The 27385-nt window shown below is 39.4% G+C and overlaps 1 protein-coding gene across 1 annotated transcript; it reads left to right on the forward strand.

The window, feature by feature from the left end:
• Positions 1-284: 284 nt before the first annotated feature.
• Positions 285-26866, forward strand: PI16 (peptidase inhibitor 16; the record flags this gene model as incomplete). The annotated part of the gene is made up of 6 exons (XM_083360212.1): positions 285-452; positions 15432-15650; positions 16950-17059; positions 19544-19632; positions 22448-24674; positions 26336-26866. The coding sequence occupies 5 exons, from the start codon at positions 285-287 to the stop codon at positions 23623-23625; spliced, it is 1764 nt and encodes a 587-aa protein (XP_083216338.1). The 3' UTR covers positions 23626-24674; positions 26336-26866.
• Positions 26867-27385: the final 519 nt, after the last annotated feature.

Raw genomic sequence — 27385 nt, forward strand, 5'->3', positions numbered from 1 at the left:
TGTGTCAAGCAAGGCTAGAGCAGCCTGGTCTGCCAAACAACCTGCCCCTTTACCAATTTGATCAAACAGCCATGATTTCTCTGACTGTCCCTGAAGGGCCATTCATCTTCCATCAGCGATCCTACACGAGATGGGTGTGTTCCCTCTATGGCTCTGAAAGGCATTTCTAGTAAAAAGATAAATATCCTCCTTGCAATTCTTGGGCTTTGGGTGTTCCTTACTCTGGGAAAGGATTTAAAGCTGTCTGCCAGACCCGTGGGCTGTTACAACAAGACAGTGCCACAATGCTGAGCTCAGGCCTGCGGATTCCCCTCCTTCCCCTCCTCCTTCTGCTGCTCTCAGCGATGGAGCTGAGCTGGTCCTTTACAGATGAGGAAAAGCAGCAGATAGTGGACCAGCACAACCTGTATCGTTCCATGGTTTCCCCTTCAGCTGCAAATATGCTGAAAATGGTAAGTTTGTGGTGATGGGCTTTGGTGCAGTTGGGGAATTCAGAGATTTCTATCTCTTATCATGAATATATGGCAACTTTGCTTGAGTGTTATAAAAATGAACTTAAAAAAAACCAACCCTTTGGTGTCCCTGTGTTCAGTTGATGAAGAAAAGAAAGGTGAGAAATTTGAATTCAGCGACCAGTTAAATGACCTTTCTGGACATGCCTTGTGTTTCCTGGTGTATTTTACAAGTTAACTACTTTTTAAAACAACTGTGACCTATTTTTGTGCAAGGGGGAATGTGTTTGTGTGTGGGGAGGAGAAAGGTCTGCTGTTTTTCTGTTCATAAGTCAATCTGCTCACCTGTAATCCACTGAAAACTTCTGGAACTTTTGAATGGAACAATCCTCTGATTCTTATCAATTTCCTGCTATGAATTAGAGCTGTCATAAAGTATTCTAAATGAATCTAAGGTAAGGAAGCCAGTGTGGGCCATTGTTACAGGAGTTATATACCAAGTTATAATACCAGGGCTATAAAAGCCTAAAAAGGTTTTCAATTTCTGTATAAAGAGCCCATAGCTATTGGATTACAGTTCTATTCAGAAAACATCTTTTGGGCTTTTACAGGTGGTAGTGATGGTCGTCTACGTATGTGTGTTTTTTTCCTTTTAGAAAATATGGTTTCAGCACGTGAAACTCATTAGTTGCATGGGATACAAAACAGATTTTTTTTAATATCCCAGCTCTGCTACTGTTCTAGGAAACACAATAATCAAACAGGAATTTGATATCACTGATTATATTATTTCCCCTTCTCCATGTCTGCCTGTCAACCAGCTCCAACGTCATTAAGGTTCTGTCTGTAACAAGTAGGATAATAGCATTGTTACCGATGCCAATGTAAATATATTGACCCACTTCCCACTACACCTGTACATTTTTTTTTTGCATTCTTATAAATGTTACCCTTTTGCTCAGTGGTGGGATTTAGCCGGTTTGCACCACTTCGGCAGAACCGGTAGCTAATTTTTTGTTGCCCAGGCCCAGAATGGACTTCCGGAAGCGGCATCTGCACAGAGAACGGGTTGTTGACATATTTGAATCCCACCACTGCTTTTGCTGTTCAGACTCATTTCTCCCCCTCCTTCTGTTTTTCCGGGGTTGGGGAGGGAACAAGATGCAGATTCAGATTTTTTTAAAAAAAATAGTGTTAACAAAAAATAATCTCAGGATTTGATTTGCTTGGTAGAAATCAAAGGCTGGACAAGTCCCAAAGATATTTGTAAACGAAGGCAAACTGTTCTGCTGAGATTTCCAGTAGCCACTGATTGAAAACCAGCAGCGTATTTTGAGACTATGGCCAGGTTTCCCTGTCACCAGAATGGGATGACAATTGTTTCTGGAGGGCAGTAAGGGATGATGTCACCCTCTATTAATCCCTCACTCACCTCTAAAGCAACTTCAGGAGACATTTTCCTGATTCACTTCCAAAATACACTTTTCTGTGTTATGTCACCTTGAGCTCCTGCCCACTTGGGTTAGTATGCTTCAGTTCATTCAAGTTAACTCCAGCATGAATTGGCTCCTGTGATAAAACAGAAACGCTCCTTCCCCTGACCCAGTGCCTATTGTGCTATTTCAAAACTTTTAGAGCTGCATTTTACTTTGAATTCGAGGATAGCACAATGACTACAGGTAGTCCTTGACTTATGATCGAGTTCAAAATTTCCGTTGCTGAGACATCTGTTAAGTGAATTTTGCCCCATTTTATGACCTTCCTTGCCAGAGTTGTTAAGTGAATCACTGAAGTTGATAAGTTAGTAACTCGGTTGTTACGTGAATCTGGCTTCCCCATTGACTTTGCTTGTCAGAAGGTCACAAAAAGTGATCACATGACCCTGGGGCACAGCAGTGGTCATAAATGTGAACCAGTGGCCAAGCATCTGAATTTTGATCCCACGATCATGGAGATGCTGCGAAGGTCACAACTGTGAAAAACAGTCATAAGGAGCCTTGGTGGAGCAGTGGGCTAATGCCTCCTTAAGTAACACCAGCTGCCTGCAATTAGTGCAGGTTCGCATCCCACCAGGCTCAAGGTTGACTCAGCCTTCCATCCTTCCGAGGTAGGTAAAATGAGGACCCAGATTGTTGGGGGCAATTAAGCTGACTTTGTAATAATGCCGCTTGGGGTGTGTGTGTGAAAGCCCTAATAAGCAGGCATATACATAGAATGAAGGCTACTGCTAAGCACATTGGTTTGTGCTTAGATTGTAAGCCGCCCTGAGTCTTCCGAGAAGGGCGGGATATAAATGGGATTAAATGGGATTAAAATAAATAAATAAAATAAATAAGTCACTTTTTTCAGTGCCCTTGTAACTTTGAATGATCACTAAAAGAACTGTTCTAAGTCAGGGATTACCTGTATAATATTTTCTTATTTTAAAAAGGTTGCTGGTTTGAAATGCAGCAGAATTTAAGAAAAAAAAACTATACCTGAGATAAAAGAATGCACTTCTAGATCCCCAAAAGTCCATAGTTATTTAAATTACATGGATGCTGAAGTGAAAGCTACTTTGAGTAACCAAAAAAATGATGAAATGATACATCACTAGACATTTCTCTATGACTTAAAAAAAAGCACAGGGAAAAGTAGCAAGTTCAGAAAAATGAAAATCTGCGCTGTTTCAAATAATCAGCCTTTTATTTGCAAGAATTATAGTCATTGTGCTATTACAGCATTTATAATAAAGGAAGCTCTGAAGGAGACAAAAAAGCAATAGGGCAGTAGGACATGATATTTAAAATAGGTTATGCCTGTTTGCACGTGCTTTCCAGTCTTCACTTTGTGAGTGTATATGTGTGTGTACATTTTTTTTAAAAAAATTGCACACCTGTAAAAAGTGTATATGTCTAGGAAGACAGAAAAGAAGGTGACTGGTCATTGCTTCCCTGGAATAATAATAAAGTTGGTAGATACCTTAGAGGTCATCTAGACCAACCCCCTGCTCAGGCAAGAAACCCTATACCATTTCAGACAAATGGCTGTCCAGTCTCTTCTTAAAAACTTCCAATGTTGGAGTATTCACCGCTTCTGGAGGCAGGTTGTTCCACTGGTTAATTGTTCTAACTGTCAGGAAGTTTCTCCTTAGTTCTAGGTTGCTTCTCTCCTTGACTAGTTTCCATTCATTGCTTCTTGTCCTGCGGTCAGACGCTTTGGAGAATAGCTTGACTCCCTCTTCTTTGTGGCAGCCCCTGAGATATTGGAACACTGCTATCATGTCACCCCTCACCCTTCTCTTCATTAAACTAGACATACCCAATTCCAGTAACTGTTCCCTATATGTTTTAGCCTCCAGTCCCCTAATCAACTTTGTTGCTCTTCTCTGCACTCTTTCTAGAATCTCAACATCTTTTTTACATCGTGGTGACCAAAATTGGATGCAGTATTCCAAGTGTGACCTTATCAAGGCATTGTAAAGTGGTATTAATACTGCACGTGATCTCGATTCTGCCCCTTTGTTAATGCAGCCTAGCACTGTGCTCCACAACAGCAGGGAAACTATCTGATAGGGGAATGTGGTACTCTGCTTTTTGGAAAATGTCTCAGTCTGGGCCCAATTTTCTCAAGCCTTTCTAGAATTAAGGTGGCATGAGCACAGGACCAAAGCAGCTGGTGGAGAGCTGCATCCACAGAGAGCTTTGAGCAGGTATGAGTGAGGTAAGAAAAATATGGAGGGGGAGGCTTGCTAGAGGAGAAATCGGCCCTTTGCCAGAAAATTAATTCAAGTAGAAATGATTTGTATAAGGAATTTGAGTAATAAATTAGGTTGGAGTAAATTGAAAGGGCAATGATTGCTGTTTGCTAATGGCTGTGGCTCAGACCACATCTCTGCCTTGCAGTCTGTGTGGTTTTAGGCAGGTTGTTCCCAGGAGTCCAAGTGAACTTGTAGTGGAATCTTGAGAACTGACTCTTTTTGATGACAAATACAAGTAGAAATGTAGCTGAAGATTAAAGGGCAGTGGCAGATTTTTTGGGGGGGCAGGCTATTGTCTTCTTATTCCTTTTACTAGCCCTCAAAGGACAAAAATATATGAATTTTCTGTAAGGGTTCATCCATGGATTTTTGGTGATAGAAGGCTGCATTTTACTATCTTTGTGATGGAAAGGAAAGATGCAGTAGGGGGATAAATCACATCACAACGTAGGTGGTGCTGAATTTTTTTTCCATTTCCCCCCCTCTTGTTTTGGGGAGAAAATTGGAACTTTGCTTTTTCTAAAATAATATATCTGTGAGTTATTATAAGAGAAATAAACTTTTTCAGCATAATGTAAACACCATATGAAGGCAAGGACAGAGAACAGTGCAATAGACGAAATAAAAACGAGGGCCCATCATAGTAAAGGCAATTAATGCAATATAAAATCCAAATTATTACACGGTAAGACACCTTCCCTCCAACCAAAACAAAGTTCTGCGAAACGAAAAATGTGTTGAGACTGTTCTTAATTGTCCGAAACGTATTTTAGGTCTTACACTTCACTGTTGAAAGTCAGCAGTGTAGTCAGATTTGCATGGGTCATAAAAAAAGGGTGTGAAGGCACAAATGGCATATTAGTAGGACAGTATTTTCCCAGATTAGTCCAGGTGTCAATCTGATCTTCATATTTTGTGAACATGAGAAAAACCATCACTCTGGATCAATCCTTTTCTCTTATTAGAACTAAATGTGATAAGACAAGGACATTTGCTCACACCTAAAAAGGGGTGGGGCTTTGATGGTGTGGTCCTGCCATCATCTTGAGTTTGTTGACCCCAGGAGCCGCCAGCTCCCTTTTGTTCCTTTTCTGCACTAAAGCATGAGAAAGACCTATAAGGGTGCTGCTTTTTGCTCAAGGGTTTTGTGGATGGGAGGTATACTGCTGTATTGTATTGCATTCAATGCAAAGTTTTGGGACGGCGCTTTTTGCTAATGCTGCTTCCCTCAATTCTAAATGTGCTTGTGAGACGATTATCTTGACAATCTGGATCAGAGTTATTTATTTTTTAGGGCTGGCCTTTGGGTCCCATGGTTAATGCCTTTTCCTGTTATGAATTCCTGTCCAAAGTCACGCTTTTTATTTTGCTTGGGTCAGTAAGGGCTGGTTGTCATGGAAATATTTACATACATTGAGCTATGCTTGCCAAGCCATATTTAATGGAATGAGAAATGCAGCTGTTAGAGCCCGCCATTTGGCTGTGAATTACAAAATGGGGATAGCGCACCCAGCCTGAATCTACATCAGCATCTCAGTGATTACATCTATGTTCATATGAGTTTAAAACAGTTTCATTTGCAGTCATCAATATGCCAGTCTGAAATACTGCTAGTCCTTGACTTACAACCCCAGCTGAGCTGGAATTTTGTTTGTAAGTCACTGTGGTCGTAAGTTGAGTCACCATCTGATGTTGTTTTTACTATGGTTGTTAAGCAAATCACGCAGTTATTCGATGAATTGTGTAGACATAAGTTGAATCCAGCTTATTTAATGGACACTTTTTGCCATTTTTTGCTGGAAATGCGATCATTTGACCGTGGAGTGCTGCAACTGGTCCGACATGCAAGCCAGTTGCCAAGTGCTTTGAAATGTGATTACATGACTGCCAGAGTGATGTGGCAGTTGTAACTTTGAAGACAGGTCATAAGTAACTTTTCTGAGTGTGCCATAACTTGGAATGGTTGTTAAATGAATTGGCTGTAAGTTGATTACTACTTGCATTGCACATTTTGTGCTAGAATTGGAGTAAGATTATCCAGTAATTGTTTAATCTGTTTGATATGAAAATCTCATTATTTATCCAGTTGATTGGAATAGACAGTAGAGTATAACAGAATACATATAGCCCATAATAATTCTGTTGCCCCAGTCAGGAAACAGAGACTTCAGTGAGGGGAAGGAAGCCAAAAAAATCAAGATCGTAGTCATGATCACTCAAATAAACTCCTCACCTTTTTTTAACATCTTGCATGCACAAGGCTCATAAAAATGGGTGGCTTCGGTTGCAGCTGCTTCTTTGGACTTTTTTGACCACACCCCAGCCCTGCGTGTGCTGCAGGGTAGAGAAGAAACAAAACAAGACATTGATGGAAAGCCAAAAGGGTCTTGGATAAAGACCTTCAACAACCATCTTTGGGAATTGGCAGTGACTCTGTGGATGAACTCTAGTGGAATGATACTGTAAAATATTATTTTTAAAATAAAAAACAACAAACCAGTCAGAACATTTAAGAACAGCGTCACACTATTGTTCTTCATCCTCAATTCTTCTGCTATGTTTTCATTCATTTATATTTGAATGTATATTTAAAAGATTAAAATTAGATATGTTTAAAGATGTGAGGATGGCTTTATTGAATTTGGAAATCTTTGAGGTAGTTCACTTATTTTCTGGTTTCTTCCATGATAATTCTGTTTAAATGATAATACATTTTGCTTGGATTCTCATTTCTATCAAAGGATGATTTAGCTGATTACAGATAGTTCTCGACTTACAACCATTTGTTTAGGGACCAAAGTTACAATGGCACTCAAAAAAAAAAGAATGACAATTGCTCTTTGCATTTATGACTGTCGCAGCATCCACACAATTATGTGACCAAATTTGGGCAGTTGGCAACCTGCATATATTTATGTTGATTGCAGCATCCTGGAATCATGTGATCGCCCTTTGCGACATTCCCAGTTGACAAGCAAAGTCAGCAGGGAGAAGCCAGATTCACTTAACAATCACATATTTCACTTAACTGCACTTAACAACTATGGCAAAAAGTTTGTAAAATTGTGGTCATAACACAATTACTGCATTACATGCATGACTACCTGCATGTCTTTAGTTGGGACCCAAGACTGCAAATGTTAATATAAGGGTGGATTTTTTTCCTGAGAAGTCCCAGTTACGATCCTTCATTCTCGTAATTAAATCTACCAGTTGGATCTTGAACCTTTCCTCCCCACTAAGATTCCATTGCAGCTGTTCTTTGGTGCCACTAAAGCAGAAAACAATTCCTGGATCAGAACTTTGTTTAAGAGGTCCATTGGGCATATTATTTCTGCTTATTTAGGGAGATGACATTCAGGGGAATGCCTTTCTATTGTCATGGAACAATCATACACTTGTTTAATGTGTTTGATAGGTAGGAAATATGAAGATACCTTTTCTGAGTGTTGTGGTGCAGACCACTTTGCAACGACCATGAATGTCTTAAAAAAGAAAAGGGATTCACCTAGGTCTCTAAGCAAGATGAAGGAACTTTTGACAACTCCACGCAAAGACTTAAGCTGCTTGTCTCAGCTATATCTGAAATCAGCATTAAAAACTTCAGTCTGGATTGCTCTAGATTGGTAAGTTGGCAACTGGGCTAGACTGATGCTCAGTTTGCATTACAGCTCCTGCTGTCCTTGACTGGTGGGTTCCCCTGCTGCTTGCCAGTCTCATCCATGCTGGGAAAGCAAGTCTTACATGCTGGAACCTCTGTGGATGATTTATCAATGCCTATCTTTTCATTTTCAGTATTGTTCCCTCCTTATTAATTCCCATTCTTTCCTTTGCTCTCCCAAATGTTTGCACACTCCTTGGAGGGGAATCTTCCAATTCCTGCCCCCCCCATCCTAGGTCCAGTAAAAGTCTTGCTTGGTCTGCACTAGCCAACCTGCTCCTTCCTCAATCTTCTGGGTTTGCTGTCCGTTCCTCAGTATACTGTTTGCTCTTCTCTCTAATCTCCCAAATATCAAGTCTACAGTAGGCAGGGTGCTCCTCTTCCTCTCAAGATGAACAGGTTGATCAACCTTTTAACTCAGAAACCAAAAGACCAAGGCCAGGACCATCAGAGAAAACACAGGTGCTGCTCCTCCAGCTCTCAACCACAGTAGAGGATTTTGATCTGCAACTGAAAATTAAGCTTTCAACCCACGGGAATGGCAGAGATAGTGTGGAAAGTATCAGAAGGATTTTGGCCAATTTCAGGGAAAGCAATGAAGGCAGCTGCTTTGCAAGTCTGATCTCATAAATTAGGGTTGTTTACCTTCAACCGAGCATGGGTGGGGAATAAGAGCTTTAGGCATTTAAGGGCTCCCCAGAAAGGAGATATAGTGATAACCTCTAACTATGAGTTATGTGTATTCCTCACTCTTGAATTAGTTTGAACAACTCTGATTGACTCCCTCTTGGGAACTAACTGTGGTATTTGACCATGACACTTGGACTGGATATTTTGCATCTCGGACTGACTCAAGCACAGTCTGATCTTTCGTGACTCGGATGAAAAACTAAACCTGATTTATAGCTTTACCAGCATACATCACCATCAATGCATTTCCTAGTTTATGACCGATTCATTTGTTTTCATAACAACAACAACAACAATAATGAAGTTAGAAGAGACCTTGGAGGTCATCTAGTCCAACCCCCTCCTCAGGCAGGAAACCCTATACCATTTCAGAAAAATGGCTGTCCAGTCTCTTTTTAAAAACTTCCAGTGTTGGAGCATTTACAGGTTCTGGAGGCAGGTTGTTCCACTGATTAATTATTCTGTCAGGAAATTTCTCCTTAGTTCTAGGTTGCTTCTCTCTTTGGTTAGCTTCCATCCATTGCTTCTTGTCCTGCCTTCAGGAGCTTTGGAGAACAGCTTGACTCCCTCTTCTTTGTGGCAGCCCCTGAGATATTGGAACACTGCTATCATGTCCCCCCTCATCCTTCTCTTCATTAAACTAGACATACCCAATTCCAGCATCTGTTTCTCATACGTTTTAGCCTCCAGACCTCTAATCGTATTTGTTGCTCTTTTCTGCACTCTTTGTAGAGTCTCAACATCTTTTTTACATCGTGCTGACCAAAACTGGATGCAGTATTCCAAGTGTGGCCTTATCAAGGCATTGTAAAGTGGTATTAGTACTTCACATGATCTCGATTCTATTCCTCTGTTAATGCAGCCTAACACTGTGTTGGCTTTTTTGGCAGCTGCAGCACACTGCTGGCTCATATCTAAGTGATTGTCCCTCTCACAGTTACTACTATTGAGCAAGGTACCACCTATACTATACTTGTACATTTGGTTTTTCTTGCCTAAATGTAGAACTTTACTTTTTTCACCATTGAATTTCATTTTGTTAAATAGCGCCCAGTGTTCCACTTTGTTCAGATCCTCCTGTTTCTTAAGCCTATCTTCTGGAGTGTTGGCTATTCCTGTCAGCTTGGTGTCATCTGCAAATTTGATGAGTTCCCCATTTATCCCCTTGTCCAAATAGCTGATGAAGATGTTGAAGAGCACTGGGCCTAGAACAGAGCCCTGGGGCACCCCACCACAGACTTCCCTCCATGTAGATGCAGTTCCATTGAGGGCCACACGCTGAGTACAGCCGGTCAGCCAGCTACGAATCCATCTGGTGGTGATGCTGTCTAACCCACATTTTTCTATTTTATCAAGTAGTAGGTTGTGATATACTTTATCAAATGCCTTACTGAAGTCCAAGTAAATTATATCCACAGCATTCCTCTGGTCCACTAATTTTGTCATTTGGTCAAAGAATGCAATAAGATTTGTCTGGCATGATCTCTTTTTGACAAACAAATGTTGGTTTTTAGTAATGACTTTGTTTGCATCTAGGTGTTCGCTGATTTGTTGTTTAATTATCTTTTCCAGAATCTTCCCAGGTCTTGAGGTCAGGCTGATAGGTCTTGAGTCCAGTTTACCAGGTCTTACCAAAAAGGTTAATCTTTTCCTTTTTTTATATTTTTAAATAGGCTAGCATGCTGTGTGATCACATACTTTGCTGCACACTGTATATGCCCAAGTAAGCATTACAAAAATAAGAAAAAAAGATGGACTGGCTATGGATATGTGGCTACTCAGAATAAGTGTTAATGTGCCTCTGTTTCCTACTGTTGTTGCTTCCTCAGATAGCTGTGAACTAAACATCTAAGATGATAATATCGTATCTTAGAACAATTTCTTAGATCAATTAATAAGTGGAATGGCTTGCCTTCAGAAGTTGTGGATTCTCCGTCACTGGAAGTTTTTAAGAAGAGATTGGACAACTGGTACAGGGTCTCCTGTTTGAGCAGGGGGTTGGGCTAGAAGACCCCCAAGGTCCCTTCCAGCTCTGCTGTTCTGTCATTCCATTATCTCATCTCAAGGCCTACAATAATGGTTTCTATAGGGAATGAGGTAAAAAAAATTAAAAATAGCAATTACTGGCACTTTCTCTATGTGTTGCATGTGTGGTGCATGTAAGAAAGGGCCAGGGCTTTAATTGTATGATTATGGTTGCCATTTTGGGCTTTTTTGATACCATCCTCATACGTACCCTAGCTTATGTGTAGGAGCAGACTAAGCTTGAAGTGTTCATCTGCTGTGAGTCAATTCTTTATTTGTGGCAGAAAAAGATGCATGACCATGGATACATGTGTATGTACAGCAGGGGTGTCAAACTCAATTTCATTGAGGGCCGCATCAGCATTGCGGTTGCCCTCCAGAGGTCGGGTGGGTGTGGCCTGGGTGGGCGTGGCCTACTGGGCAAGTGTGGCTAGAGTGGGTGTGGCCTACTGGGTGGGCATGGCCAGCTCTACATCGTTCGCATCAAGGGTGCCTATGGGGTCCTGGGCAGGAGTGGGACAGATCTGAGGGTCTCTGGCAGGAGGAGGGTCTCTGGGCCAGGGCCAAGGCAGTGGGGGCCGTTCCCTCACTGTTTCCAGGATGGCTTCGCGGGCCGCATGAAACCACTTCGCGGGCCGGATCTGGCCCCCGGGCCTTGTGTTTGACATGTCTGATGTACAGGGCTTTGTGTGTATATATATATATATATATATATATATATATATATATATATATATATATATATATATATATATATATATATATATATATATATATATATATATATATGTTTAAGTATTTGTCAAGGCTTTTTGAATGGACCTTGCTAATTAACTCTTTCATTCCTGTTTTGGCCCGGCTCAGGGCTTATCCACAGGAACTAGTCAACTTATGACAGCTCATTATTTGTGCAAATTATTCAAATTGCTAATAAAGAATTTGGGAGGCTAAGATGATCATTTCGAACTCATTTATGTTCTCATCAGTTAGTCATACCCTTTATCTGAGATTCGAACACGGGCTGATTGTATATCAGGCAGTGTTTTAACCTCCTGAGCCACGGGGTTCTTTCTCTCTTATATTAGCTGGAAGGCAAGGCAAATGTATGTTTAAGTATTTGTCAAGGCTTTTTGAATGGACCTTGCTAATTAACTCTTTCATTCCTGTTTTGGCCCGGCTCAGGGCTTATCCACAGGAACTAGTCAACTTATGACAGCTCATTATTTGTGCAAATTATTCAAATTGCTAATAAAGAATTTGGGAGGCTAAGATGATCATTTCGAACTCATTTATGTTCTCATCAGTTAGTCATACCCTTTATCTGAGAGCCTCCCAAATTCTTTATTAGCAATTTGAATAATGAGCTGTCATAAGTTGACTAGTTCCTGTGGATAAGCCCTGAGCCGGGCCAAAACAGGAATGAAAGAGTTAATTAGCAAGGTCCATTCAAAAAGCCTTGACAAATACTTAAACATACATTTGCCTTGCCTTCCAGCTAATATAAGAGAGAAAGAACCCCGTGGCTCAGGAGGTTAAAACACTGCCTGATATACAATCAGCCCGTGTTCGAATCTCAGATAAAGGGTATGACTAACTGATGAGAACATAAATGAGTTCGAAATGATCATCTTAGCCTCCCAAATTCTTTATTAGCAATTTGAATAATTTGCACACACACACACACACACACACACACACACACACACACACACATATATATATATATATATATATATATATATATATATATATATATACATACATACATACAAAAAGCACTGTATATGTGTGTGTATTTGTGTATAGTCTGTGCAAGCAGAAATAGTTAAATATTTAAAAATGACATTACTTGAGAGCTGTCTGAAGTGGTCAAGATTCTGTCATCTTGTTCTGATGTATATTATAGTACTGGGTTTCTTTCTATAGAGGTTTTAACAATGCAGAATTGTGAACATTCCTTTTTCTCCAGGAATTTGCAACTTCAATAAGATGAATAAAATGGGGGTAAAAATGTGGTTTACTTTAAAGACAAAGTCTTGAAGAAATGGTCTCACTTGCTACTGATTCCAATCTGAAATGTTTGAAATTCTAAATGTGGTACTAAATGTGATCCAAAGCGCTTTGATAAATGCTTATTTTAACGAGTTACTTTCCTTTCTTATTAAAGCCAGAATAAGCTTGAGGACTACTGGTTTTATACTGTACTAGAGAAGCTTTTCTCTCCCTTAAACATCCACCCCAAAACCAACTTTTTGACTCTGGTATCATGTCTTTTCTCTCTCTCAGCCCTGCCTAAGACTTGATGAGTAAACACATTGTCTGTGTTCATTTGCCATATAAAAACAGGATAATTTGAAATAAGAAAAGCTTTCTACTGTACATCTGTTTTGCCCAGTTTGGGTCCCTGCAGGTTTTCTTATAGTATCTCTTGTTCTTGCTCACTGGCAGGATTCATGGGAGCAGTGGAGGGATCCATACTGAAAAAGACTGTTCTAGGGCAGCAGGGACAGTCTTTTCGTGGTGGGGTTGGATAGAACTGCAGTATTCAGCTCTCTCTAATTCTAGAATTGGCTCACATTCATACTTTGAATTGGCTCTACATTGATGGAAAGGAAAGCAGGCCATACATCATAGGTGCTCTATGTTGGAGTAATTTAAAAAGGGAGTTGTATTTTATATAAAGGTGTAGCTTATTGTCCTGTATTGCATAGAAATAGGTGCATTTCCTTATTATTGTACTATACCCTTACCTTCCTTTCCTTTTCATTCTTCTATTAAATATTATTAAAAGAGTTGGATTTTTCAGTTGCTTGTTGCCATTTACTGGCAACTTGGATTTATATAGCACAAATATGCTAGTCCTGTGTTTAGGCCAGAGGGAAATTGTGAAAATGACAAGTCAACAGTAGGCTTCTGCAGAGATAGAAGACTCCCTGAAGTATAAGTTCCATTTCTTTTCGTTATTTCTCTTTGGATTTCTTTCCTTTACAAAATTGGTTAAGCATTGGACATTCTGAACTTACCGTATTCATTAAGACTGCGACACAATCCCTTCAAGAAAAAAATCCATAGTTCATAGAAATCTAGTATAAACTGGTAAGATTCCACCACTTAACATATGTCTATCTGTTTGACAATTTGAATCTTGCCTAATATATATAACTGTGACCAAGTTCTACAGAATGATATGGTCTGTACGAGAAGCCACATTTATCACAGGGATGCAAATCCTATGTTCAATATCAAATCTTACCCCAGTGCTACATTACATACTTGGAAATGAAAACAAATTTCATTCCCTTCTTGACTAAAGTGCTGCGCATTCTGCATTGCAAATGAGTCCTCTCAGGAAGTCTTCTGAGCCCTTCTGCAACTGGATCTATGCCTTTGCTCGACTAATTTGCATCAGAAGTTAGAGACACTTGGAACTGTATAACAGAATATGGTCCAAAACTGAGTACTAACTTGACTTGTGTACCATAGTATTCCCCAGTCACATTCTCCATACATAAAAGTTCTTCCTGCTTGACAACTGCTTCTAAAGTAGCCCAAGGAGCACAGCTGGATAAGAAGGGCCTGTCTATCACTACACTGGAGGGATCAGTTGACAGCTGTTTTAAGTAACAAGTATGCCAGATGTTTACATTGGCTCTAGTCTAGCACAGCTGTTCAACAAGGCATGTTGCGGCAGGGAGTGTTTGCATGTTTACTATCCTTTCCTCTTCATGGGAAAAAAAGGATTCATACCAGCTACTGGCCAGAGAATCTTTCTCTATATTATGTCAAATGAGGTGGCCGCCTGTGAGTTTTTGGACTGAAGCCCTTTCTGATGGGTGGGCAAGATTATTGCACTGAGAGAACACTTTTAGATGCACCTCAACCCTATTGCATAAAACCCTAGCTTGGTTTAGTGGCCTAGTTCAGCACAAGAGTTAGCTTCATCCCTTTTCCCTTTCCTTCAACTTTTCCTTTCCTTTCCTTTTTTTGAGTGGGGGGAGGGGCAGGAGGGAGGATATGTGCTACTTTACTTCATATGAAGAAGGTGCCATGGAGACTTTAAAAATATTTTCTAGCTATAGTCCAAAATATTACTACCTCATTCAGCAAGTTTTCAGTAAACCCACTTGAAGGCATTATGTACCATACGATGCATGTAAGTTTGCATTATGTACCATAGAACGTAAGGAAAGATACTGAAATATTTTTAAAATGTTGTACGACTGTTATAGTCATGTATTAAATATAGACCTATTTAGATGTCGACACTGACTGTGTTACATGACATGACGTAGAAACAAATATGCTTATCAAGTAAGGAAGATAAAAACCTGTGGAATATCTGTACTGTAGCTCTCATTGCACATATTTCTATATTATGTCTGAAAACTCATCTTTTCGTTACATCCTCTCAGCTTCCTTATTTCAGCAATAAAATGGAGAAAGGAGCAATTAAGTGATAATTTAATAGTCTTGCATTCTGATGACATACTTACCTTTGGTTGGAATTTGTAAATGTTGCTAGAGGAATTCGGGAACAGCACTCATTGGGTTCAATAGCCAGAAATTATTAAGATTGTAACCTCAAGAAGCTTCAGCTTTCCAAAAGTCTCTGAGCAATCTGGAATGTGGAGTATATGAACTAATCTGGATGGCTGATATTCTGCATATAAAGTGCAAATAATTTCCAGCTGAAATTGGGCACAACTATTTAGATTCTTGACCCCATTTTTCTAGTCCCTCATGCTGGCATTAAGCCTGTCTATTGTTATTGGGTGTCTGGCCATTTTTCTGGGTACTCATTGCTGTACTTTGCCCTTCTGGGAGACGATGATGCTGATGATGTTTTGGATTATTGTGATTTCAGAGCTGGGATTCAGAACTGGAAGCCTTTGCCCAAAATTACTCAACAAAATGCACTTGGGAACATAATAAGGAACGTGACTACCGAGGCGAGAACCTTTTTGCCATGACTGGATACCTGGATCTGGAGAGAGCGATGGAAGACTGGTATATCGAGTACCAGTATTATAATTACAGCACAATGGCATGTAAAGAGGGAGAGATGTGTGGTCATTACACCCAGGTATCTAATTGTATCTTGGTGGAGGCTTAGAGTCAATGCCTAGGAAATGGTGTATCATTGTGCCACCTACTGAAATGAAAAGGCCCCACAGTGATAGAGAGCTCATAAGTGATAGAAAGATAAAAGTTATTCTGTAGAGTGCAGAATAGACAGTGATTGTAATTGAGGGGATTTCTTAACTTCGATCGTCTTAGATTCTGACTTCCATGTTAATTCCCAGCTAAGATTGAAACCAATGGTATACACATTCATGAATAAGGGTCCGGTTGATTTTCAGTGGTGCTGAAATTGATGACATGGTCTGAATTCAGCTGAATAACTCCAACCAGTTGTTGCTGTTGGGGAAAGCTCATTTTCATGTCCCTTTGTGGGATAGCCATGAAATCGTCAGCCTGCCTGCCAGCAGATTAGAATCCCCAGTTATGACAGATTATTTTCATTTTATATTGCTCTTACATTTGTTGGGAAGTATTCATTAAAATGCTAATATTTCATAAGAATGTAAGGCTTGCACAAGACTCATGTCATTCTCCTCTATAGTCTATCTTCACAATGTCGTATCAGTAGGCAGCTGAGAAGGGTGACTCAAACCCATCATACTTCAAGGCTGACTGAGTAGTTGAACCCAGAACTCCCCTAATCTAACCATGAGATTGTTGCTCAATGGAAGGGATGCAGTTGCTTCCACACCTTCTTTCAAAAACAATTTATGTACACAGGACACTGTATAATGTCAATTTATATTTTTAAAGGAAAATAATAATAAACTAGGACGTGAAAATGTCTGATCCTCTAATTCTCTAGGACTCTTAATATCTGTAACCTGGCCTAATGTGAATGAGCAATGAGTATCCCTACCCTTGTAATAAAACAAATTGGATTTAAGTTCAAGGCACATGCACATCTTGTGATGAAAATAATGAACTGAGGATGGAGAGAGAGGAATTCTTGCATGCCAATCCACTCATGGAGAGATATTTGATTAAATACCTTCTCTAACAAGGTCAGGTCTATGCTTCTAAAGAAGGTGAAACTGATATTAACATACTACTTCACACTAGAAAAAAACACAGTGTAATTGTAATAGAAGGTCAAGAATGAGCCTTTAGAAAATCTAAGTAAAAATATTGGGCAATGTGTATGAAATGAATGCACAATTTGTAAACCTACCTGAAAGATTCTGAAATAAACATGTGGATGGATGGTTTCATTAGCTAAATAAAGGTTAGGCAGACATCACCCATAGATATCTTTTTTGCCTGATATAATGAATAAATGGGCTATTGCTTTCTTCTATAGGTAGTTTGGGCCACCAGTGAGCGTGTTGGCTGTGGGACAACATTCTGTGAAACCCTGGAACTGATAAATGATACTGACATGCATTTGTTTGTCTGCAATTATCAACCCCCGTAAGTTTCTTTCTCCCCCAGCTTATTGTGTCATCATTGTTCTGATGGTTTAGAGCAGGGGTGTCAAACTGCCGGCCCACGGGCTGGATGAGTCACAACAAAACTGCGCCCACCCCATTGCTGGCAATGGGGAAAAAGCTTCGATACGTCGCACGATGTCACGTGACGTCACGAGTTTGACACCCCTGGTTTAGAGATTAAAGAAAAAAGAACAGCTTGTTCTTTCATTCTTGTGTTCCACTACAGGTCCATGCAAACTTTGTAGCAGGGAAGAATCAATACTTCTGCTTAAAGAAACAAATAAAAAGAACAGGGAAGTTTTGTAGATAAGGGGTAGGCAGAAAATGTGCCCACTAGGAAATGTGAGGTTTGAATGAAGTGATGAATTTCTAGAAAGAACAATCATTGAATCAATCAAAGACTGTAAAAAAAAAAGCAGATACTGACTCAGGGGAACCTGGAAACCAAGAATAAGATGGCAGCATAGAGCAACAACCAGCCCACTGGAAAGGTGGAGGTAATGGACTATACCTTATTGTAACTGATTAGATATGTTGCTGTCGGTAGATTGGAAGGAAGTAAAGCAAATCATCTGCTTAAAATGACTTAAACTGGAAAAGAACACTCAAGAAATGCTGGGTGACCAGTGTAGATGGAGTGGCCACAGAAAGTATGGATTTACCCTAATGGTGAATTTAATTCAGTACTGCATCCTTAAGCCCAGGCTTCAATTTTGGGTCTTTTGCATAGTAAACACATGTTGGTCCCTCTTATGGATTCAGGAATTCTCCTCCCACTTCCCCTCCACTCTCCCCCACAAGTGAAGACCATTTCTGAACTGCCCACTGCCCAATAAATAATGAAAAACTAATGAACCAGATTCAATGACATATGAAAAACATTAGGTTGATAGTAACTGCAACAACCAGGTGCATGAACCATATTCTTCTAAATCAATAGCACAAACATGATTCTACTGAATGCAACGCAAGAGTTAAAAGACTCCACCAATCCATGAGAATATATTGTTTTGTTGTGCTGACTGAAATTCCTCAGCTGTTGCACTGGCAGCTGCTTCAAACAGTTTTGCAGTGGGGTAAGCCATTCCATAATCAAAGGGATCTGCTAACAAGAAAGAAGGAGACACAGAAAAAGTCAGTATTGCTCCCCATGAAATGTAGACACAAACATTGTGAGTGTACCACAAAACCGCCTCATTTACTATGTGAGGGTACACGACATAGTTGTATAACTGTTGTGTCAGCACTTTGCAAGATTGGATGGTTTGGTTGTTTCCTGGCATTTCTCTTCCTTGTGCGAGAAACCTGTGAAATATGAAGAGGGGTGTATGCAGGATATAGCAAACCCTATCACACATAAAAAAGTGGGCAGAACTTCAATCATATAATCATGATCACCTATTCCAATAATACCACTGAATATGAACTAATATAAATAATGAATATACAAATGAATTATCTTACTAAGTGTTAACCTATTTTGAAAGTGAATAGTTAAAATGACTGCGCACATTCCATTAAATAGAGTAGCCCTAGCAATATTTCCCTCTTTCAAGTCAAATCAGCCGCAGAAAATATAAATACATTTTATAGAATTAAATATACATAATTACTGCAACTGTTAATCAGATAATGTTACTTTGTACAAAAGAAGCACCAGTCCATTTTTAATTAAAGTGTAACTGACATTTGATCACAGTACAGCATCTGCTATTAATAATTGTCTGGATTTAATTGTGTTTATGTTTCTAGTTCCAGAATGTGTTAAGAGCCCTAGAGATTTCATGTAAACCTACTTCAGGAGTCCATCTTACCTAAATTACAATTATTCTTGTTATCAATCTTAAAATTAAGGAATAATTGTTCTTAAATCAGTGTCAGCCTAAATTCTGGAATAAAGGATTCACTGGATGATATTTAATTAGTTTTTGGAATGTAAATACTAACATTAATACAATTATATTCCTCTTTTTCACCATTCAAAGCAGGAATATACTAGGGGATAATGTTAGAAAGTAAAGATGTTGACTGTGACCACACAAAAGACATCATGACCCCTTTGAAGTGTGTTGTCAATATGGTACATGTAAAAATGGGGTGGGATTTTTATTAAACAGATGTGGTTGCCATCTTGACTTTATTTAACTTCTCTCCCTTACAGATATCTCTGAATCAAAACATCCAAAGTTCCAAATAAAAACACAAATACTTAAAATTTTTATTACAAACATGTAAATGCCCAGACTACATAAACATGTGGGCAAATGAGCTTTTAATGTAAATTTTTCCAGAATGACATAGCATCTTTTTCTTAGCTCTTTCTCCTTATGGAATTCCTGATATTAAATAATCACTTATGGGTACCAAAGTTGACCATCTTCTAGTGATTGCTAACTTCTGTAGGAGAGGAATAAGCTTCTCTGCTTTGCTCTTTTACATGACATGTTCACTTTTTAATTCCTAGGGGAAATATAAGGGGACGTCAGCCATATATCATGGGAGCTTCATGTTCCATGTGCCCAGAGGGCTACTCCTGCAAGGACAATCTCTGCGGTAAGTCATATTTCCATGTGACTGCAGGTCTGAAAAAAGGCACCTTGTTTATGTCCTAGATTAATTCTTTCCTCCAAGATTATCTACTGAATTTAAATTTAATTCTGCTGCTTGTAGCTACTCTGCAAATATACCACTTTAAAAACTGATGACCAGTAGATGTGTTTGACTTCTACTGTCCCAAGAGGAAAGCTGATTTACTTTTTTATAATTCAGTAACTGCGATTACTGTGATAAAGTGCATGTATAAAATAGATCAAACATTTCAGACTAAGCTTTCTGCCTCATGTGACCACAAATCAAACATATTTCTATGGAGACAGTGACATATTGAATTGAAATCCATCACGAACAAAGTAATGAGGGGATTACTTCATCTTCTCTCATAGCTATGCTATTCTGAATAATGAGGGGATTAAAATATGGACATTTATTGCTGACAAATTACTTAAGAGTTCCAACTGAGGTTTATACTGGGAAAGAACAATTTAAATGACTATTTTTCTTTCATGATGAAGTTCTTTATAGTACAAAATTATCTCCAGGTCTGTTTAGTATCTACATAAAGATGCTAAGGGAGGTCATCCAAAGGCATTGGGTTAGGCCCAGTATCTGATGATACCTAGTTATTTTTCTGAATCCCTATCTGACCAAGAGATGCTATTAAGGTTTTGTCGCCATGCCTGAGGCTGATGGAGATGACTTACGCTCAACCCTGGCAACACAGAGTGGTGCTTGTAAATATCAGAGCCACTCAGTTCCAGAATGTTCCGATTATCAGAATCCTTGCCTACAAACCAACTTCTAGACTCTTGGCTCCTGTTCAAAAAGCAATTGGCAGCTGTGGCTAGGTGAAACTTTGCCCAGTTCATTTTGTGTGCTATTTGCATTCATTTTTAGACTGGGGGACTACACTCACAATCATTTATGCCTTAGAGTTTTTTCACTTGGACTATTGCAATGCACTCTCCATGGTGTGGTCCTTGAAGACAACTCAGGAGCTACAGCTGGTAGTAGCAAGGTTATGGGTACACCATAATATTCCCATGTAAACTTCTACTGCATGAGCTGCACTGATTACACTGTAGGATTACTAGCACAATACAAGGTATTGGTGTTTATCTATATAGGATTTGGATATGGCAGAAGATCTGAAGGAAAGTCTGTCTCTAATTATCACTGCCAGTTTTACAAGATCCAATTGGATTGGCATGCTCTGGATTCTATCAAGTAAACAGGCACTCCTTTTTGGTCACAACGCCTGCCTTGTGGAACAGCATTTCTCAAAAGAGATGGCTAACACCAACCCTGCCGTTAAGAAAGTTTGGAAAATCTAGATTTTCCCTTAGGCACTAGGCTGGGTGGGCACATAAGAGAAGAGATCAAACATTTCAGACTAAGCTGTCTCATGTAACCACAAATCAAATATTTCTGCTGGAAATGTAAATACATTTGTTGTGCTTACTTCTAGATTTGCTATGTATTTTATGTCTTTATGATTGCTTTTTGTTGCAATGTTTTTTCAACCCTGTTAGTCACCTGGAATTGAGTAGACAGCCATATGCATTTAATTAATTAATTAAAATCATGAGTTGGCTTCTTGATGACACCTGATTACTATGATAGATGTCTAGTTCATGGTGGTTTGCAAATATAACATCCCCAGTCAGATATCATAGGTGTGGTTCAAGCCCTTTTCCTTAAACATTGTCATCTTATGGGACCTCACTATAGCACCCTGTCCTTTAGAATAGCTTTCCTTCTAAGATTTGCCCTCCTTCCCTTTAGCCTTTCAGAAGGTTGTGAAATATTGTCTCTTCCCCCCAAAACTGGGCTAGGTTGAGGTTGGATCAGAAGATAAATGTTCTGGGAATAGCAATAGCACTTAGACTTATATAATGCTCTATAGTGATTCACAGGACTCTCTGTTTGGTTTACAAACAACAACATATTGCCCCCAACAATCTGGGTCCCCATTTTGAGCACTTTAGAAAGATGGAAGGTTGAGTCAACCTTGAGCCCCATCAGGATCGAACTTCAGTCTGTGGGTAGAATTAGCCTGCAATAAGCATTGTAAGTACTATGCCACCAAGGCTCTGGTGGGTATGCAGAGGGTAGGAAAGGATATGCTCTATTGTTATGTTGTTTTTATGGGTTGTTGTGAGCTGCCTAGGATCATTTTATGAGATAAGCAGCCAAATAAATTATGTATGAGCTATGAGGTAACCAATGCTAATGGATATGTGTACACATGCTTAATCCCTTCACAGTAATTTATGTCAATATGTGCTAAATATGGGAATAAATCTGTTGCCTGAGATAGAAAATCCCAGTGGTATCCTCTTCTTGCTATTGTTTAAAAATATAAGAATTAAATAATCTTTTCCTAATCTGGTACCTAGGTTGGTGAAGGCCAAACTAAATAATTATCTTTTGTTGTATCCTAATCGAGTCCCATTTAAATGATGCTCTAAATGGTTGCAGTGCCTCTGGGAGGCACAAATGCTTATTTCATCTTTTATGAAATAAATGTTTGGACTCGGAATTCCTTATAATGGATTGCAATGGAGCTTTCCAGGGCCCAACTAAACAGCACTGGCATCTATTAAAATCCAGATGACATCTATATTTAATTTAAAAGCAAATGTCTATGTACAGCATTTTAAAGGCATCCAAAAACTTCAAGCTGGGGTAGCCACCACAGACTCATAACACAGTAAACCTTTCCAGCAGTATAAAAATGTGTGTCAAAGTGCAATTTTCCTGCCCCGTAAATTATTGCTGACTTGCTGTCAATCTATGCATTTTCAACCAGATTCCACTGCTGATGTAGAAGAAACCACTGCATCACCCACAACCCCTGAGTTGAAATCAGCTACAAGCCCAGATTTGCAGTCCTTCATAACAGTTTCAGCAACCCATATACCAGAAAGTCCCCAAACTGGCACCGAAACAGGATCAGAACCTCCCGTTACAGAAGATCAAGACACCATTTCAACTGCAAGCTCAGATCTGCAGTCCACCACAATAGTTTCAGTAGCACACACACCTGAAGGCTCCCAAAGTGGCACAGAAGCACAATCTGAACCCAATGTGACAGAAGAGCCAGATGTGGATCTTAATGTAACTGACTTACACTCAGGCACAGACGGGATTGATGAATCCTTGATGACCACAACCAGTGCTACATCTTTTGCAGATATAACCCCATCTCTTTCTTCTATTTCTCCTGAAACAGGAACTAAAAAAACTACTGGCACAGAGCATCCGTCTTCTGCTGGTGTCTTAATCACAACCCAAACATCCTTAGTCAAAACTGAGCGACCTGTAACGATTCTCACAACTACCACAAAGACCCTCTCCACTCCCAAAGAGCCATCTGTGCCAAAGACCCCCTCTGTGCCCCCCTCTGTGCCCAAGACCCCCCCTGTGCCCAAGACCCTCCCTGTGCCCAAGACCCCCTCTGTGCCCCAGACCCCCCCTGTGCCCAAGACCCCCCCTGTGCCCAAGACCCCCCCTGTGCCCAAGACCCCCCTTGTGCCCAAGACCCCCCCTGTGCCCAAGCCTCCCTCTGTGCCCAAGCCCCCCCCTGTGCCCAAGCCCCCCTCTGTGCCCAAGCCCCCTCGTATTGATAAGCCTCAGTTTTTTCCTAAGCCACCCCCCATCCTTATAAAACCTCCCATCTCTAAAAAACCAGCACGCCATCGTTTGATGGCCTATTCCAAAGCCATACAGAGCAGCAGCAATTCTTTTCAGTCTTCTGCAGGTAAAGCAGCCTCAATGTCTGTCTGCCTGCCATGCCTTGGGTGTAAACAGATCAGCCAACCTGAGGACATAAAGACTGCCCTTGAGCAGCTGACCTTCAGATATCCCTATGCACCTTGCTTTGGCTCTCTTCCCCGATGGCAAAGACACAGCAAGTGCAGCTGGTGTGGGCACACTCGAAGCAATGCTCTTAGAAACACCAGGCCTTACTGGCTCCACACTTCATAGTAATACATAATCTGACATATTTACAGATAGTCCTCGACTTACAACAGTTGAACAGTAACCATTCAAAGTTACAACAGCATTGGAAAAAAGTGACTTATGACCATTTTTCACATTTATGACTGTTAGAGCATCCCCAGGGTCACATGATCAAAATTTGGATGCTTGCCAACTGACTCATAATTATGATGGTCGCAGGGTCCCGGGGTCATGTGATCCCCTTTTGCAAATTTCTGACAAGCAAAGTCAATGGGAAAACCAGATTCACTAAACAACTGTGTTACTAACTTAACAACTTGCGTGATTCACTTAACAACTATGGCAAGAACGGTCGTAAAATGGGGAAAAATTCACTTAACAAGTGTTTCGTTTAGCAACAGAAATTTAGGGCTCAACTGAGGTTGTAAGTCGAAGACTACTTTAATATGTAAATTCCTCCCTTTTTTTCCTTTGTGCATGCATGTATTTGGGTGTCCATGTGCATACTTGCACCTTTTTCTCTATTCCTATAGCTTTTCCCATTCCATTGAATGGGGCTCGAATTGGTCCAAAGAACAGAATTTTCAGCAATGCTAGGAGTTTGTTGGGAATTGTTCTCTGTTTCTACTACTTCTACATTTTCCTCACTCCAGCTGTGATTTTGCCCTGAGTCACAGTCCAGTAATAACAGACCCTCGGCTTGTGTGTCTGATCTGAAGCCCTGACTCAGTTTTCCGCATCACCTTACTTGTGGCATGTTTATTTATAGGATTGTGCCTGCATGCCATTCTCATACCTCCTGTCTTGCTTTTGAGTTAGGGTTAGAATGTCCCCAGTAAGATCTTCTTTATTGATCTGTTTTCTGCCAAAAATGCCAGACTGTTAAAAGAAATCTGGAACTTGAAAATAGAATAAACTACACAAGCGAAGCAAAGGCATATACCTTTACTGACTTCTTTAGCTTATTTTAAAATAGGAATTCATTTGTGCTTTCTTGAAGCTTTGTGACCTAGAAAAACAAAACCCAAACAAAACCCAAACAAACATGAAGGTTTATTATATCCTCTGGAAATGTAAGGCACACTGATACTGTACTGCATGTCCTATTTGTAGAATTGGATATAGTAAATGATTGACTAGGAAAACTTGGCTAAGGAGTTTCCAGAGAAACCTAGTACATAACAATTTAATCTTAGACTAAATAAGCAATGCCCATGGGGCTAAAATATTGAGTGTGAAGTGAATGGAGTGTCCTCATCCAAATGTTACATGTATATATATATTATTACATGTGTATATATATATATATATATATATATATATATATATATATATATATATATATATATATATATATATATATATATATATATATATATATATATTACTTCCAGGACTCTTCACTGCTAAAATATTTTGATCAGGCAATATTATTAATGAACAATAATAAAGTTGGAAAAGCTGCTTTTGTCTCTGCGTGTGTAAATGAGCCTGATTCATACAGCCATTTTTAGCAGTTGCTATTATTAAATGATACTTGATTGGAATGGTTCTTTCTTAGCTATCATGCAGTGTTGTTGATTTAAAAAAACATTCTAGTCATTGGATACAGGTAATCCTTGATTTACAACTATTCGTTTAGTGACAGTTAAAAAAAAGTACTTATGAACATTTTTCAAGCTTATATGACCATTGCAGCATTCCCATGCTCGTGTGATTAAAATTCAGATGTTTGGCAACTGGCGTATATTTATGATAGTTGCAGTGTGATCACCTTTTGTGACATTCTGACAAGCAAAGTCAATGGGAAGTCAGATTCACTTAACAGCCATGTTATAACTTAACAACTGCAGTAATTTACTTAATATCTATGGCAAGAAAGGTCATAAAATGGGGCAAAACACATTAACAACTGTCCTGCTTAGCAACAGAAATTTCAAGTTCAATTGTGATCATAAGTCGAGGACTACCTGATACTTGATTATTGGTAATCACATAAGTATCTCTGTGAACAGGCTGCATTTAAGTTCAACCTGAAGCTACTTGACTATCTTGAAATGTTTCAGTCATTTACATAGATCTTTGTTTTGTTAGTTTCAATGGTACTTACTATAGTTTCAAGTGACTGGGTTTACAATTGTGACACTATATATCCTCTAAAGATATGAATAGCAAGTCAGTTTTGTGGTGTAGCATCTTTCAATTTGAAGTACCCCAAGGAATTATTATCCAGTGTGATATATGAAACCTTGCTCTAGCCCAGCTGAACAGCATACTGTATAGAAAAGTTGTTTTCAAAGCTAACAGTATGTGGAACTTAGCTGTTGTGACAAACAGATATTCTCTGTTGCAGCATATCAGAGTTAACAGGTGTCCCATGATTCCATAGACAGTGATCCATCTTGAAAAAAAATCATGTCTGCATTGTTTATGTTTCGCTATAGCTAGCCTGTTCTATCAGAATGAAACTCACTCCCAATGTAGAGATGTGTGATGTATTGCAGTGTAAATGCATTCAATTGTATCTAAAATAAATCAGGAGTAATGTCTGCTCCTTATTGACCCCAATTAGACTGCAGGAATGTGTGATTAATGAAAAGATGAGAAATGTTTTCAAAGGCATAACCAGATAGATGTAGCTTTAAATTATGAAGAATGGAGGCCAAAGTGTTGCAGCTGGATCTTTTACACATAACAGCCAGACAAATGCTGATCTGATCCATATATTTTACAGTTTCCAGAGTAAAGAGTTCACCTCTTGACAAACCTCAGCTGGGGTAGCTAAGATCCAGTTGAAGGTGCTACTTGAAGCAAAATTCTGCAAATACTGTATTTTTGTTAACAGAACCTTGGGAAAGGTACAGCATCTTCTTAAAAGGGTACTGTAATGTATTGGGATTTTACTTGAACTGTTTCACGTGTCTGTTGAATGCTGCTTAAGGTTGCTCAAGTGGTGTGTCTGTGTAACGGTCACTGACTTGCCAGATTTTCTGTCTCCAAGATCATTGGATGATTTGGGGCGGGAATGGGTTCCTTTAAACCTATTGGCCACCGCCTAGTGGCCAACCGTATAAGTAGTCGCGCAGAAGCCTCTGATTCAGTTCTGTTCCTGTTTGCCTCAATAAAGCAATGTTCCTGTTTGCCTTGCTTACTGCCTCCAAAGAACTCACTACACAACAGGTGCAACATTTTAAATGGTACAATAAAGTAGCATTGCAAGGCATGATTTTTAATACTTCTGAAAATAAATGTTATTTCAAAAATCTTTTGCCTATAAAATGCATTATTTATTGGCTAGCTGATCTTTAGGACAATTCGTTAAAGGAAGAGTTGAAGTGGAATGTCTGAGAAGCTTTTCTTGGTTCATATCAAACAGCCCATACAACAACAAGAAATTTTATTAAGGCCATTGGCCAATCAACAAGTGACCTATCCCACTGTGATTGTGAAATAAATAATGGCCTAATGAGGCTTTTAATTTTTGTGGAGTTTTAAATATTTTTTTCTGGAATCCCCCCTTTACCTGTAGCCTGTGTATTACCTGCATTCTCATGTATATGTACCTGTTTGCAAATATATGTACCCATTTTTTGGGGTGTGCATACACATGTGTATTTTCAGATTAAAAATTTCAAGCAATTTTTGTTTAGCTTTCACAACAAGTAAAGCTATCTGTAGATTTCATTTCTTTTGAGGCTTATTCGGACCCATATTGATTTGGAGTTGGGATCAAGGTTAAGTTAATCTGGATTGTTGTGGCTTAAAAAGTACTTTGTGCATATGA

Source organism: Vipera ursinii, assembly GCF_947247035.1.
Source record: "Vipera ursinii genome assembly, chromosome: 3".
NCBI classification, from domain to species: domain Eukaryota; kingdom Metazoa; phylum Chordata; class Lepidosauria; order Squamata; family Viperidae; genus Vipera; species Vipera ursinii.